This window comes from Salvelinus alpinus, chromosome 1 (genome assembly GCF_045679555.1).
Source record: "Salvelinus alpinus chromosome 1, SLU_Salpinus.1, whole genome shotgun sequence".
In the NCBI taxonomy this organism is placed as follows: domain Eukaryota; kingdom Metazoa; phylum Chordata; class Actinopteri; order Salmoniformes; family Salmonidae; genus Salvelinus; species Salvelinus alpinus.
In genome coordinates, this window is record NC_092086.1 from 6785496 (window position 1) to 6800490 (window position 14995).

Sequence of the window (14995 nt, forward strand, 5' to 3'; positions counted from 1 at the left end):
TGTAGTATAAAGTAGTGCACTATATAGGGAATAGGGCTGTAGTATAAAGTAGTGTACTATATAGGGAATAGGGCTGTAGTATAAAGTAGTGTACTATATAGGGAATAGGGCTGTAGTATAAAGTAGTGTACTATATAGGGAATAGGGCTGTAGTATAAAGTAGTGTACTATATTGGGAATAGGGCTGTAGTATAAAGTAGTGTACTATATAGGGAATAGGGCTGTAGTATAAAGTAGTGTACTATATAGGGAATAGGGCTGTAGTATAAAGTAGTGTACTATATAGGGAATAGGGCTGTAGTATAAAGTAGTGCACTATATAGGGAATAGGGCCGTAGTATAAAGTAGTGCACTATACAGGGAATAGGGCTGTAGTATAAAGTAGTGTACTATATAGGGAATAGGGCTGTAGTATAAAGTAGTGTACTATATAGGGAATAGGGCTGTAGTATAAAGTAGTGTACTATATAGGGAATAGGGCTGTAGTATAAAGTAGTGCACTATATAGGGAATAGGGCTGTAGTATAAAGTAGTGCACTATATAGGGAATAGGGCTGTAGTATAAAGTAGTGTACTATATAGGGAATAGGGCTGTAGTATAAAGTAGTGTACTATATAGGGAATAGGGCTGTAGTATAAAGTAGTGCACTATATAGGGAATAGGGCTGTAGTATAAAGTAGTGCACTATATAGGGAATAGGGCTGTAGTATAAAGTAGTGTACTATATAGGGAATAGGGCTGTAGTATAAAGTAGTGTACTATATAGGGAATAGGGCTGTAGTATAAAGTAGTGTACTATATAGGGAATAGGGCTGTAGTATAAAGTAGTGTACTATATAGGGAATAGGGCTGTAGTATAAAGTAGTGTACTATATAGGGAATAGGGCTGTAGTATAAAGTAGTGTACTATATAGGGAATAGGGCTGTAGTATAAAGTAGTGTACTATATAGGGAATAGGGCCGTAGTATAAAGTAGTGCACTATATAGGGAATAGGGCCGTAGTATAAAGTAGTGCACTATACAGGGAATAGGGCTGTAGTATAAAGTAGTGCACTATATAGGGAATAGGGCTGTAGTATAAAGTAGTGTACTATATAGGGAATAGGGCTGTAGTATAAAGTAGTGCACTATACAGGGAATAGGACTGTAGTATAAAGTAGTGCACTATATAGGGAATAGGGCTGTAGTATAAAGTAGTGTACTATATAGGGAATAGGGCTGTAGTATAAAGTAGTGCACTATATAGGGAATAGGGCTGTAGTATAAAGTAGTGCACTATATAGGGAATAGGGCTGTAGTATAAAGTAGTGCACTATATAGGGAATAGGGCTGTAGTATAAAGTAGTGTACTATATAGGGAATAGGGCTGTAGTATAAAGTAGTGTACTATATAGGGAATAGGGCTGTAGTATAAAGTAGTGTACTATATAGGGAATAGGGCTGTAGTATAAAGTAGTGTACTATATAGGGAATAGGGCTGTAGTATAAAGTATAAAGTAGTGCACTATATAGGGAATAGGGCTGTAGTATAAAGTAGTGTACTATATAGGGAATAGGGCTGTAGTATAAAGTAGTGCACTATATAGGGCTGTAGTATAAAGTAGTGCACTATATAGGGAATAGGGCTGTAGTATAAAGTAGTGTACTATATAGGGAATAGGGCTGTAGTATAAAGTAGTGCACTATATAGGGCTGTAGTATAAAGTAGTGCACTATATAGGGAATAGGGCTGTAGTATAAAGTAATGTACTATATAGGGAATAGGGCTGTAGTATAAAGTAGTGCACTATATAGGGAATAGGGCCCTGGTCAAAAGTAGTGTACGATATAGGGAATAGGGCTGTAGTATAAAGTAGTGTACTATATAGGGAATAGGGCTGTAGTATAAAGTAGTGCACTATATAGGGAGTAGGGCTGCAGTATAAAGTAGTGTACTATATAGGGAATAGGGCTGTAGTATAAAGTAGTGTACTGTATAGGGAATAGGGCTGTAGTATAAAGTAGTGCACTATATAGGGAATAGGGCTGTAGTATAAAGTAGTGCACTATATAGGGAATAGGGCTGTAGTATAAAGTAGTGCACTATATAGGGAATAGGGCCCTGGCCAAAAGTAGTGTACTATATAGGGAATAGGGCTGTAGTATAAAGTAGTGTACTATATAGGGAATAGGGCTGTAGTATAAAGTAGTGTACTATATAGGGAATAGGGCTGTAGTATAAAGTAGTGTACTATATAGGGAATAGGGCTGTAGTATAAAGTAGTGCACTATATAGGGAATAGGGCTGTAGTATAAAGTAGTGCACTATATAGGGAATAGGGCTCTAGTATAACGTAGTGCACTATATAGGGAATAGGGCTGTAGTATAAAGTAGTGTACTATATAGGGAATAGGGCTGTAGTATAAAGTAGTGTAGTATATAGGGAATAGGGCTGTAGTATAAAGTAGTGTACTATATAGGGAATAGGGCTGTAGTATAAAGTAGTTTACTATATAGGGAATAGGGCTGTAGTATAAAGTAGTGCACTATATAGGGAATAGGGTTGTAGTATAAAGTAGTGCACTATATAGGGAATAGGGTTGTAGTATAAAGTAGTGCACTATATAGGGAATAGGGCTGTAGTATAAAGTAGTGCACTATATAGGGAATAGGGCTCTAGTATAAAGTAGTGCACTATATAGGGAATAGGGCTGTAGTATAAATGAGTGTACTATATAGGGAATAGGGCTGTAGTATAAAGTAGTGCACTATATAGGGAATAGGGCTGTAGTATAAAGTAGTGTACTATATAGGGAATAGGGCTGTAGAATAAAGTAGTGTACTATATAGGGAATAGGGCTGTAGTATAAAGTAGTGTAGTATATAGGGAATAGGGCTGTAGTATAAAGTAGTGTACTATATAGGGAATAGGGCTGTAGTATAAAGTAGTTTACTATATAGGGAATAGGGCTGTAGTATAAAGTAGTGCACTATATAGGGAATAGGGTTGTAGTATAAAGTAGTGCACTATATAGGGAATAGGGTTGTAGTATAAAGTAGTGCACTATATAGGGAATAGGGCTGTAGTATAAAGTAGTGCACTATATAGGGAATAGGGCTCTAGTATAAAGTAGTGCACTATATAGGGAATAGGGCTGTAGTATAAATGAGTGTACTATATAGGGAATAGGGCTGTAGTATAAAGTAGTGCACTATATAGGGAATAGGGCTGTAGTATAAAGTAGTGTACTATATAGGGAATAGGGCTGTAGAATAAAGTAGTGTACTATATAGGGAATAGGGCTGTAGTATAAAGTAGTGTACTATATAGGGAATAGGGCTGTAGTATAAAGTAGTGCACTATATAGGGAATAGGGTGCCATTTGGAACAGTCCCTGACATTCTCCTTCCTGTGTGTATAATGTGGTTAGTGATGTCAAGTGTTTCTACAACGCCTGGAGGTATGGTAAACACACACACGCACGCACGCACGCACGCACGCACGCACGCACGCACGCACGCACGCACGCACGCACGCACGCACGCACGCACGCACGCACGCACACACACACACACACACACACACACACACACACACACACACACACACACACACACACACACACACGGCGTACTCAAGCTGAATGACATTAATGGGACCTTAAATGTCAGAGAGAGGAAGAGGAGGAGGAGGAGGAGGAGGAAAGGAGGAGGAGGAGGAGGAGGAGGAGGAGGAAGAGGAGGAGGAGGAAGAGGAGGAGGAGGAGGGGGAGAAGGAGGAGGAGGAGGAGGAAGAGGAGGAAGAGGAGGAGGAGGAGGAGGAAGGAGGAGGAGGAGGAGGAGGAGGAGGAGGAGGAGGAGACAATATAGTGAATGATATTTTTATTTCTTTCCCTCCCTTTTTTTGCTGCTCTCTGACTTCTCTCTCTCCCTCCCTCTCTCTCTTTCTCTCCCGTCTATCTGCCTCCCTCTCTCTCTCTCTCTCTCTCTCTCTCTCGCTCTCTTTCTCTCCTCTCTCCCCTCACACTCCCTCCTTATCTCTCTATGTCTCCCCCACCCTCCCTCCCTCCCTCCCTCCCTCCCTCCCTCCCTCCCTCCCTCCCTCCCTCCCTCCAGGTGAGATGGAGGAGCTGGAAGCTCAGTGGCTAACGGGGATCTGTCACCATGAGAAGAACGAGGTGATGTCCAGTCAGCTGGATATCGACAACATGGCCGGAGTGTTCTACATGCTGGCTACCGCAATGGGACTGTCTCTCATCACCTTCATATCAGAGCATCTCTTCTATTGGAGGTTGAGATACTGTTTCACTGGAGTCTGTACTGGGACACCGGGATTACTGTTCTCTATCAGCAGGGTAAGACTGGGGGGTAGGGGTTAGGGGTTAGGGGGTAGGGGTTAGGGAGTAGGGGTTAGGGGGTAGGGAGAGATACTGTTTCACTGGAGTCTGTACTGGGACACCGGGATTACTGTTCTCTATCAGCAGGGTAAGACTAGGGGTTAGGGGTAGGGGGTAGGGGTTAGGGGTTAGGGGGTAGGGGGTAGGGTGTAGGGGTTAGGAGGTAGGGGGTAGGGGTTAGGGGTTAGGGGGTAGGGTTAGGGGGTAGGGGTTAGGGGTGTAGGGGTAAGGGGTAGGGGGTAGGGGTTAGGGGTTAGGGGGTAGTTGTTAGGGGGTAGGGGTTAGGGGTTAGTGGGTAGGGAGAGATACTGTTTCACTGGAGTCTGTACTGGGACACCAGGATTACTTTTCTCTATCAGCAGGGTAAGACTGAGAGACACACAGAGAGAGACAGCATTGTCCCGGTTGACATGGTGTGTGGAGGTAGGGGCTTGGGAGAGAGACACACAGAGAGAGATAGCATTGTCCTGGTTGACATGGTGTGTGGAGGTAGGGGCTGGGGAGAGGGACAGACAGAGAGAGATAACAGACAGAGAGAGATAGCATTGTCCCGGTTGACATGGTGTGTGGAGGTAGGGGCTGGGGAGAGAGACACACAGAGAGATAGCAGACAGAGAGAGATAGCAGACAGAGAGAGATAGCAGACAGAGAGAAACAGCATTGTCCCGGTTGACATGGTGTGTGGAGGTAGGGGCTGGGGAGAGAAACACACAGAGAGAGATAGCATTGTCCCAGTTGACATGGTGTGTGGAGGTAGGGGCCGGAAAGAGAGACAGACAGAGAGAGATAGCAGACAGAGAGAGACAGCATTGTCCCGGTTGACATGGTGTGTAGAGGCACTAGGTTGGGTTATTAGGGAGGTAGGGGCTGGGGAGAGAGACACACAGAGAGAGATAGCAGACAGAGAGACAGCATTGTCCCGGTTGACATGGTGTGTGGAGGCACTAGGTTGGGGTATTAGGGAGGTAGGGGCTGGGGAGAGAGACACACAGAGAGAGATAGCATTGTCCCGGTTGACATGGTGTGTGGATGTAGGGGCTGGGGAGAGAGACAGACAGAGAGAGACAGCATTGTCCCGGTTGACATGGTGTGTGGAGGCACTAGGTTGGGGTATCAGGGAGGTAGGGGCTGGGGAGAGGGACACACAGAGAGAGACAGCATTGTCCCTGGTTGACATGGTGTGTGGAGGCCCTAGGTTGGGGTATCAGGGAGGTAGGGGCTGGGGAGAGGGACACACAGAGAGAGACAGCATTGTCCCGGTTGACATGGTGTGTGGAGGCACTAGGTTGGGGTATTAGGGAGGTAGGGGCTGGGGAGAGGGACACACAGAGAGAGACAGCATTGTCCCGGTTGACATGGTGTGTGGAGGCCCTAGGTTGGGGTATCAGGGAGGTAGGGGCTGGGGAGAGGGACACACAGAGAGAGACAGCATTGTCCCGGTTGACATGGTGTGTGGAGGCCCTAGGTTGGGGTATCAGGGAGGTAGGGGCTGGGGAGAGAGACAGACACAATCTGTCTCCCTCCGCTGTACCTTTCTGGGTGGTAATAATCACAATACGGCTTGGAATACCATCTATGTAATTATGTTACACGTTCATAGAAGTGAATTAAATGCTGTTTCTCAGCTGCTGAGTCAGTCGTTACTAATGTGATCCAGATGAATAAACCTTTACTGGGACGGAGAATACATGGGGTCACAGTTACCAGAAGACACAGACTGTTAGACAACAGTCAGACTTCATAGGATGATCCATAGAGGATAATCTGTCTCTCTCGCTCTCGCTCTCGCTCTCTCTGTCTCTCGCTCGCTCTCTCTCTCTCTCTCTCTCTCTCTCTCTCTCTCTCTCTCTCTCTCTCTCTCTCTCTCTCTCTCTCTCTCTCTATCTCTCTCTCTCTCTCTCTCTCTCTCTCTCTCTCTCTCTCTCTCTCTCTCTGTCTCTCTCTCTCTCTCTCTCTCTCTCTCTGTCTCTCTCTGTCTCTCTCTCTCTGTCTCTCTCTCTCTGTCTCTCTCTCTCTCTCTCTCTCTCTCTGTCTCTCTCTCTCTCTCTCTCTCGCTCTGTCTCTCTCTGTCTCTCTCCCTGTCTCTCACTTTCACTCTCTCTCTCTCTGTCTCTCTCTCTGTCTTTCTCTCTCTCTGTCGCTCTGTCTTTCTGTGTTTTTCACTCTCCCCCACCTTTCCTTTCTCTCCTCCATCTCCCGTCCCCTCCCCTCCCCCCTTTCTCCCCCTCTCTGTAGGGGATTTGGAGTTGTATCCACGGCGTCCACATCGACATGAAGAAGAAGTCCGAGCTGGATTTTAGCCCTCAGGCCAACATGTTGAAGCTCATCAAGTCAGCCAAACAGATGAGCAACATGTCCAACCTGTCTGCTTCCAGGATCAATTCCCCCAAGCGAGCGGCTGAGTTCATGCACTCGGCGGGGCCCATGATCATGGATATGATGGCGGAGAAAGGTTTGGTTTTTTCAATTTTGTTTTTGATTCAAATACAATACAACCACACAAATTCATTTCAAATCGTTGAGGATGGTTCTTCTTATTTTACAAACGCAATACAACCATAAATAGTGGATACAAATGCATTTCAAATCATTAAAAACAATATATATTTGATTTTATTTTACGTTTATTTAACCAGGCAAGTCAGTTATTTTTTATTGACAATGACGTCCTACAGATCATTGAGGATGGTTCTTCTTATTTTACAAACGCAATACAACCATAAATAGTGGATACAAATGCATTTCAAATCATTAAAAACAATATATATTTGATTTGATTTTACGTTTATTTAACTAGGCAAGTCAGTTATTTTTATTGACAATGACGGCCCTACAGATCATTGAAGATGGTTCTTCTTATTTTACCAACACAATACAACCATAAATAGTGGATACAAATGCATTTCAAATCATTAAAAACAATATATATTTCATTTATTTAACCTTTATTTAACTAGGCAAGTCAGTTATTTTTTATTGACAATGACGGCCCTACAGATCATTGAGGTTCTTCTTCCTATTTTAAGGTAACTTCATCTACGCCGACAATCGAAGCTACGCCCCCAAAGAGGTGATCTACGGCGATACGGGCGACCTCCAGGCGTACCTGGCCAACCGCCACAAAGACCACCTGAATAACTATATCTTCCAAGGCGGACAGCACCCTCTGACCCTCAACGAGTCAAACCCAAACTCCGTGGAAGTGGCGGTGAGCGCGGACGCCGCCCAGACCAACGCCAAACCCAGAGGCATGTGGAAGAAGTCTGTGGACACAATGCGGCAGGGTCCGGGTGTCCCGGGCACCGACATGTTGACCCCCGACCCTCGAATATCCATGAAGACACAACGATACCTTCCGGAAGAAGCAGCTCACTCAGACATCTCTGACTGTTCCAGTCGAGGAGGAGGAGGAGGAGGAGGTTCATACCAGGACCCAGAAAACAACAAGCACCTGAAGAACAAGGACGGATTAAAAAAAAGACAGTTGCCGCAGAAATACCCGAGGGACTGTAGCGAAGTAGAGCTGTCCTACTTAAAGACTAAGCAGGGCAGCGGAGGGGGTGGAGGGGTAGGAGGACAGGGACAAGGACCGATCTACACCATCGATTCAGAACTCAATCTCAACTCTGATCCTTTACACTACCGCGAGAGTCGAGGCCTGGCCGCCGACGACCTGGACTACCCGGAGATCTACTCCGACCACAACGACAACTACAGGAAGTGTCAGGATCAACCGATCATCCACCTCAACTCGTCCCCGATGCACCACACCGACGTCGTTGACCTGCTCCCGGACTCAACCTATTCCAAACACTACGGCATGAAGGAGAAGAGCTTGTCCCTGTCGCCCCACGAGACCAACGACCGTTCCAAACAGACCCACTGCCGCTCCTGTCTGTCCAAGTTCCCTGCCAGTAGCAGCTACACCCCGGGTCACTACACGCCTACGAACACTGCTTCTGCCGCCGCCGCCGCAGCTGCCGCCGCCGCCCGCTCGCCCTACAACCGCTGCGAAGCGTGCCTCCACACGGCTAACCTCTACGACATCAGCGAAGACCAGTTGCTCCAGGATGCCCTGCTGACCAATCAGGGCATGCAACACCAGGACGAGATGTTCGGCCACTACTGGCCTCAGACGGACGGTCCTCACGTCCAGAAGAGAAACCGTCTGCGTATGTCCCGCCAGCACTCGTTTGACAACATCATGCTGGAGAAGCCTAAAGAAGTAGACGTGGGGCGTCCCGCTCGCTCCGTCAGCCTCAAGGAGAAAGACCGTTGCTTCCTGGACGATTCTCCCTACGCCAACCTGTTCAGCGTGCGTCAGGCTGACAAGCTGTTCGGCTCCAGATCCATGCTGTTCAACCTGGAGGAGAACAAACGGAGCAAGTCGCTGTACCCCGACCACGGCTCTGACAACCCCTTCATGGCGTCTTCGTTGAGGGACGACACGCGCCTCGTCCACGGACGCAGCTCCTCCGACATTTACAGACAGCTGGGAGGAGGAGGAGGAGGAGGTGGGCTCAAAATGTCTTCATCGCAACGCAACGAAAACAATCTGAGATCCTCCGTCAAATCCACCGCTTCCTACTGCTCCCGGGACGGAGGACGGATACCAGCCAATGACATGTACATTACAGAGCATGTGATGCCTTACGTAGCCAATAAGACGAGTGTATACTCAGCCGCCCCGCGGGGGGTACTAAACTCCGCCCAGTTCAGTAACAGACGGGTTTATAAGAAGATACCCAGTCTGGAGTCAGATGTTTAATTTCACTAGGATTATAATTATTTAGTAGTAGGGTTATTATGAAGTCTCTCTGCTTTGTTGTATTATAGTTTCAAACTATCTACTATTCACTTAGGATGCCATAGACACACTTATTCTTCTTCTACTACTAGAACTACTACTACTAGTACATGTTAAGCCAGATATACGTACCAGGGGAGTTGAAGCTCTCTCTCTCTCTACTAATATCTGTTCCGTCCAGGAGAGTTGTAGATCTCTCTCTCTCTACTAATCTCTCTGTTCCTTCCAGGGGATGTTGTAGATTCATGGACAGACAGACAGACAGACAGACAGACAGACAGACAGACAGACAGACAGACAGACAGACAGACAGACAGACAGACAGACAGACAGACAGACAGACAGACAGACAGACAGACAGACAGACAGACAGACAGACAGACAGACAGACAGACAGACAGTAGGAGAGGAATCAGGAGAGCGAGAGATAGAGAGGAGGAGGAATCAGGAGAGAGAGAGATAGAGAGGAGGAGGAATCAGGAGAGAGAGAGATAGAGAGGAGGAGGAATCAGGAGAGAGAGAGATAGAGAGGAGGAATCAGGAGAGAGAGAGGAGGAGGAATCAGGAGATAGAGAGGAGGAGGAATCAGGAGAGAGAGATAGAGAGGAGGAGGAATCAGGAGAGAGAGAGATAGCGAGGAGGAGGAATCAGGAGAGAGATAGAGAGGAGATAATGAATCAGGAGAGAGATAGAGAGGATAATGAATCAGGAGAGAGATAGAGAGGATAAGGAATCAGGAGAGAGATAGAGGAGGAGGAATCAGGAGAGAGATAGAGGAGGAGGAATCAGGAGAGAGATAGAGGAGGAGGAATCATGAGATAGATAGAGAGGAGGAGGAATCAGGAAGAGAGAGATGGAGAGGAGGAGGAATCAGGAGAGAGATAGAGAGGAGGAGGAATCAGGAGAGAGATAGAGAGGAGGAGGAATCAGGGAGAGAGAGATAGAGAGGAGGAGGAATCAGGAGAGAGAGAGGAGGAGGAATCAGGAGATGGAGAGGATGTGGACAGTTGGAAGGGAGGAGGGGGGCTTGGAGTGTGGATCTGGAGTTGGCTTCTCCTCCCCCCTCCTCTCACGCCCTCCCACCTCCTCCCCTCTGTTCCCCCTGTTAGTCTGTCTAGCTAGTCTACAGCTCTGTGACTTGGTAAACGGAAGGACAGACAGACAGACAGACAGACAGACAGACAGACAGACAGACAGACAGACAGACAGACAGACAGACAGACAGACAGACAGACAGACAGACAGACAGGGAGTGTAGCCCAACCCAGGGGGAGAGAAGAAGAGGGGGAGACAGTGGCCTGGGGGAGACAGACAGCCTAACAGAGAGAGGAGAGGAGAGGGAGACAGACAGCCTGGCAGAGAGATGATAGGAGAGGAGGGGGAGGACAGGGGGAGACAGACAGCCTGACAGATGGTTGGTGTTTGATGTGGCCACTACGCCTCTTATCATGACAAATATGGCCAACAGCATATCTGGCAGGGAGAGAGGAAGAAGAGAGAGAGAGAAGAGGAGAGAGAGAGAAGAGGAGAGACAAGAGATGGAGAGACAAGAGAGATAGAGGAGAGACAAGAGAGAGAGATGAGAGACAAGAGAGAGAGAAAAGAGGAGAGACTAGAGAGAGACAAGAGTAGAGAAGAGAGAGAGAGAGAGAGAGAGAGAGGGAAGAGGAGAGAAGAGAGAGAGAGAGAGAGAGAGAGAAGAGGAGAGAGAGAGAGAGAGAGAGAGAGAGAGAGAGAGAGAGAGGGAAGAGGAGAGAGAGAGAGAGAGGGAAGAGGAGAGACGATAGAGAGAGGGAAGAGGAGAGACAAGGTAGAGAGAGCTTACAACAGAGAGCAGGCAGAAGTCGGTCCTGGTTTGACAGGTCTAGGGAAGAGTGATGGCTGGGTAGAGCTAGCTTAGTGATGGCTGGGTAGAGCTAGCTTAGTGATGGCTGGGTAGAGCTAGCTTAGTGATGGCTGGGTAGAGCTAGCTTAGTGATGGCTGGGTAGAGCTAGCTTAGTGATGGCTGGGTAGAGCTAGCTTAGTGATGGCTGGGTAGAGCTAGCTTAGTGATGGCTGGGTAGAGCTAGCTTAGTGATGGCTGGGTAGAGCTAGCTTAGAGAGGGCTGGGTAGAGCTAGCTTAGTGAGGGCTGGGTAGAGCTAGCTTAGTGATGGCTGGGTAGAGCTAACTTAGTGAGGACTGGGTAGAGCTAGCTTAGTGAGGACTGGGTAGAGCTAGATTAGTGATGGCTGGGTAGAGCTAGCTTAGTGAGGACTGGGTAGAGCTAGATTAGTGATGGCTGGGTAGAGCTAGCTTAGTGATGGCTGGGTAGAGCTAGCTTAGTGATGGCTGGGTAGAGCTAGTTTAGTGAGGACTGGGTAGAGCTAGATTAGTGAGGACTGGATAGAGCTAGTTTAGTGATGGCTGAGTAGAGCTAGTTTAGTGATGGCTGAGTAGAGCTAGTTTAGTGATGGCTGAGTAGAGCTAGTTTAGTGAGGACTGGGTAGAGCTAGATTAGTGAGGACTGAGTAGAGCTAGCTTAGTGATGGCTGGGTAGAGATAGCTAAGTGATGGCTGGGTAGAGATAGCTTAGTGATGGCTGGGTATAGCTAGCTTAGTGATGACTGGGTAGAGCTAGTTTAGTGATGGCTGGGTGGCGCTAGTTTAGTGAGGACTGGGTAGAGATAGCTTAGTGATGGCTGGGTAGAGATAGCTTAGTGATGGCTGGGTAGAGCTAGCTTAGTGAGGGCTGAGTAGAGCTAGTTTAGTGAGGACTGGGTAGATCTAGCTTAGTGAGGACTGGGTAGAGATAGCTTAGTGATGGGTGGGTAGAGCTAGTTTAGTGATGGCTGTGTAGAGCTAGTTTAGTGATTGCTGGGTAGAGATAGCTTAGTGATGGGTGGGTAGAGATAGCTTAGTGATGGCTGGGTAGAGCTAGCTTAGTGAGGGCTGAGTAGAGCTAGTTTAGTGAGGACTGGGTAGATCTAGCTTAGTGAGGACTGGGTAGAGCTAGTTTAGTGATCGCTGGGTAGAGATAGCTTAGTGATGGGTGGGTAGAGATAGCTTAGTGATGGCTGGGTAGAGCTAGCTTAGTGATGGGTGGGTAGAGCTAGCTTAGTGATGGCTGGGTAGAGCTAGCTTAGTGAGGGCTGAGTAGAGCTAGTTTAGTGAGGACTGGGTAGAGCTAGCTTAGTGAGGACTGGGTAGAGCTAGCTTAGTGATGGGTGGGTAGAGCTAGCTTAGTGATGGCTGGGTAGAGCTAGCTTAGTGATGGCTGGGTAGAGCTAGTTTAGTGATGGCTGGGTAGAGCTAGCTTAGTGATGGCTGGGTAGAGCTAGCTTAGTGATGGCTGGGTAGAGCTAGTTTAGTGATAGCTGGGTAGAGCTAGCTTAGTGATGGCTGGGTAGAGCTAGCTTAGTGAGGACTGGGTAGAGCTAGCTTAGTGAGGACTGAGTAGAGCTAGCTTAGTGAGGGCTGGGTAGAGCTAGCTTAGTGAGGGCTGGGTAGAGCTAGTTTAGTGATGGCTGGGTAGAGCTAGCTTAGTGATGGCTGGGTAGAGCTAGATTAGTGATGACTGGGTAGAGCTAGTTTAGTGATGGCTGGGTAGAGATAGTTTCGTGATGGGTGGGTAGAGCTAGTTTAGTGATGGCTTGGTAGAGATAGTTTAGTGATGGCTGGGTAGAGCTAGTTTCGTGATGGCTGGGTAGAGCTAGTTTAGTGATGGCTGGGTAGAGCTAGTTTAGTGATTGCTGGGTAGAGCTAGTTTAGTGATGGCTGGGTAGAGCTAGCTTAGTGATGGCTGGGTTTAGCTAGCTTAGTGATGGGTGGGTAGAGCTAGCTTAGTGATGGCTGTGTGTCGCTGGCTAGCCCTATTCGGCTACTGTGTAGGTTTGGTTTTAGAGGGTGTTGCGCTAGGAAGCACTGCCGAGGGTATGAGTACGCTAGGTCAGAAATGGGCTGTGGGATTTGTAGTTTATAAACTTTTTGGGGAGTTGTAGTTTATAAACTGTGTTTACAGGTGAACAGAAAACCTGCCGGTGAGGGATTCTGGGTATTTTATTAGTGGCTGCACATAGAAAATATAGCAACCTTGCTTTTTTTTTTTTATATTCTCTTCAAAACTAATTTAGAAGTTTAATGTTCATTTTATCTGGCAACGTAATAATAACCCTTATTTCAGATTTTTTACCCTCCTTCCATCTTTAGAAAGAAGCATACTGTGTTAATATTCACTCAGCTGGAAGTAGTAAATTATTTAGCATGTGTTATTTTCAGGGTGCCGCTTTGTTGACTACAATAAGGGGGACGTTGGTCTCGCTGACTATCGTCGAGGATTAACCTCTGACATCTGAAAAAACTGAGTTTTAGTAACAGTTTTGGATTCTGCTACTTCTTCTCCCCTCAAACAAGACGAGAGAGGGGAGGGGGGGGTCGCCAGAGAGCGAGAGAACAGACCAGAACGGTGGGCCGAACGTTCGCCCTTCTCTCACGCCGCCGAACGCTCTCTCTCTCTCTCAACTCGCCGCCGGACAGAGCTGGCGTGTTTTTCTGTTTTGTCTTTTTCTCCCTTGGAAACAGGGTACTTCCGAATCTCCATGACAACACGTTGTACGCTATCAGAGGACGACGACAACTTGCTTTTGTAAAATCGAACTTTTGTGTCAGGCGGTCAGTCGCTCTTCGTCTGTCCGTCTGTTTCCCCACCCCGCCCCGGGACTGAGGACTGCTGGAGGAGCCTCGGGGTGTGTGTGTGTGTGTGTGTGTGTGTGTGTGTGTGTGTGTGTGTGTGTGTGTGTGTGTGTGTGTGTGTGTGTGTGTGTGTGTGTGTGTGTGTGTGTGTGTGTGTGTGTGTGTGTGTGTGTGTGTGTGTGTGTGTGTGTGTGTGTGTGTGTGTGTGTGTGGGGAGGATATGTCACTCTATTGTCTTCATCAGTCATCTGTCTGTCTGGTAACAGCATGATAAACCTTGGGGAAGCTTGAATTGTTTTACCACTACTTTTTTTATTATTATTTTTATTTATTTTTTATTTTACTACTTTTTTGTGTTTTCCTGTTTCAACCTTAACCGCTTAACGCAACGCAGACACACAGATATATATCTACACACACACACACACACACACACACACACACACACACACACACACACACACACACACACTGTACAAACTACATCAAACCCTCTCAGCAACTCATGTGATTTTTGATTGGGTTGATTAATTGTATCAAATCAAAATACCTCAGGATGGTTTTGTGTGTTTCAACGTGACGCGACGCGACACAACAACACACCACTACACCCCCCACCCCCCCCCCCCAGAGATATAGATGATGCTGCTACGTCTCGTAGGGCGACCACCCATTCAGCTGGTGGCTTCTCCTTCTTCTTCACATGTTTACTAGTCCAAGTTCTTCCAGAGCAATTCTCTGCCAACTGTTACAAGGAGAGAGAGGAAGAGGAGGGAACGAGAGGGAGGAAGAGGAGGGAACGAGAGGGAGGAAGAGGAGGGAACGAGAGAGAGGAAGAGGGGGGACGAGAGGGAGGAAGAGGGGGGAACGAGAGAGAGGAAGAGGAGGGAACGAGAGGGAGGAAGAGGGGGGACGAGAGGGAGGAAGAGGGGAGATGAGAGAGAGGAAGAAGGGAGATGAGAGGGAGGAAGAGGGGGAACGAGAGAGAGGAAGAGGGGGAACGAGAGGGAGGAAGAGGGGGGACGAGAGGGAGGAAGAGGGGGGACGAGAGGGAGGAAGAGGGGGGACGAGAGGGAGGAAGAGGGGGGACGAGAGGGAGGAAGAGGGGGGACGAGAGAGAGGAAGAGGGGGGAACGAG

The 14995-nt window shown here is 47.5% G+C and overlaps 1 protein-coding gene across 1 annotated transcript in view; it reads left to right on the plus strand.

Moving 5' to 3' along the window:
* The window catches only part of grin2aa (glutamate receptor, ionotropic, N-methyl D-aspartate 2A, a), a 304667-nt gene extending 289933 nt beyond the window's left edge, over positions 1–14734 (plus strand). Inside the window, exons 9-11 of the mRNA XM_071391068.1 lie at positions 4099–4337; positions 6615–6831; positions 7406–14734. Coding sequence (XP_071247169.1) covers positions 4099–4337; positions 6615–6831; positions 7406–9147 — 2198 coding nt within the window. The 3' untranslated portion in view covers positions 9148–14734. The remainder of the gene's footprint in view (positions 1–4098; positions 4338–6614; positions 6832–7405) is intronic.
* Positions 14735–14995: the final 261 nt, after the last annotated feature.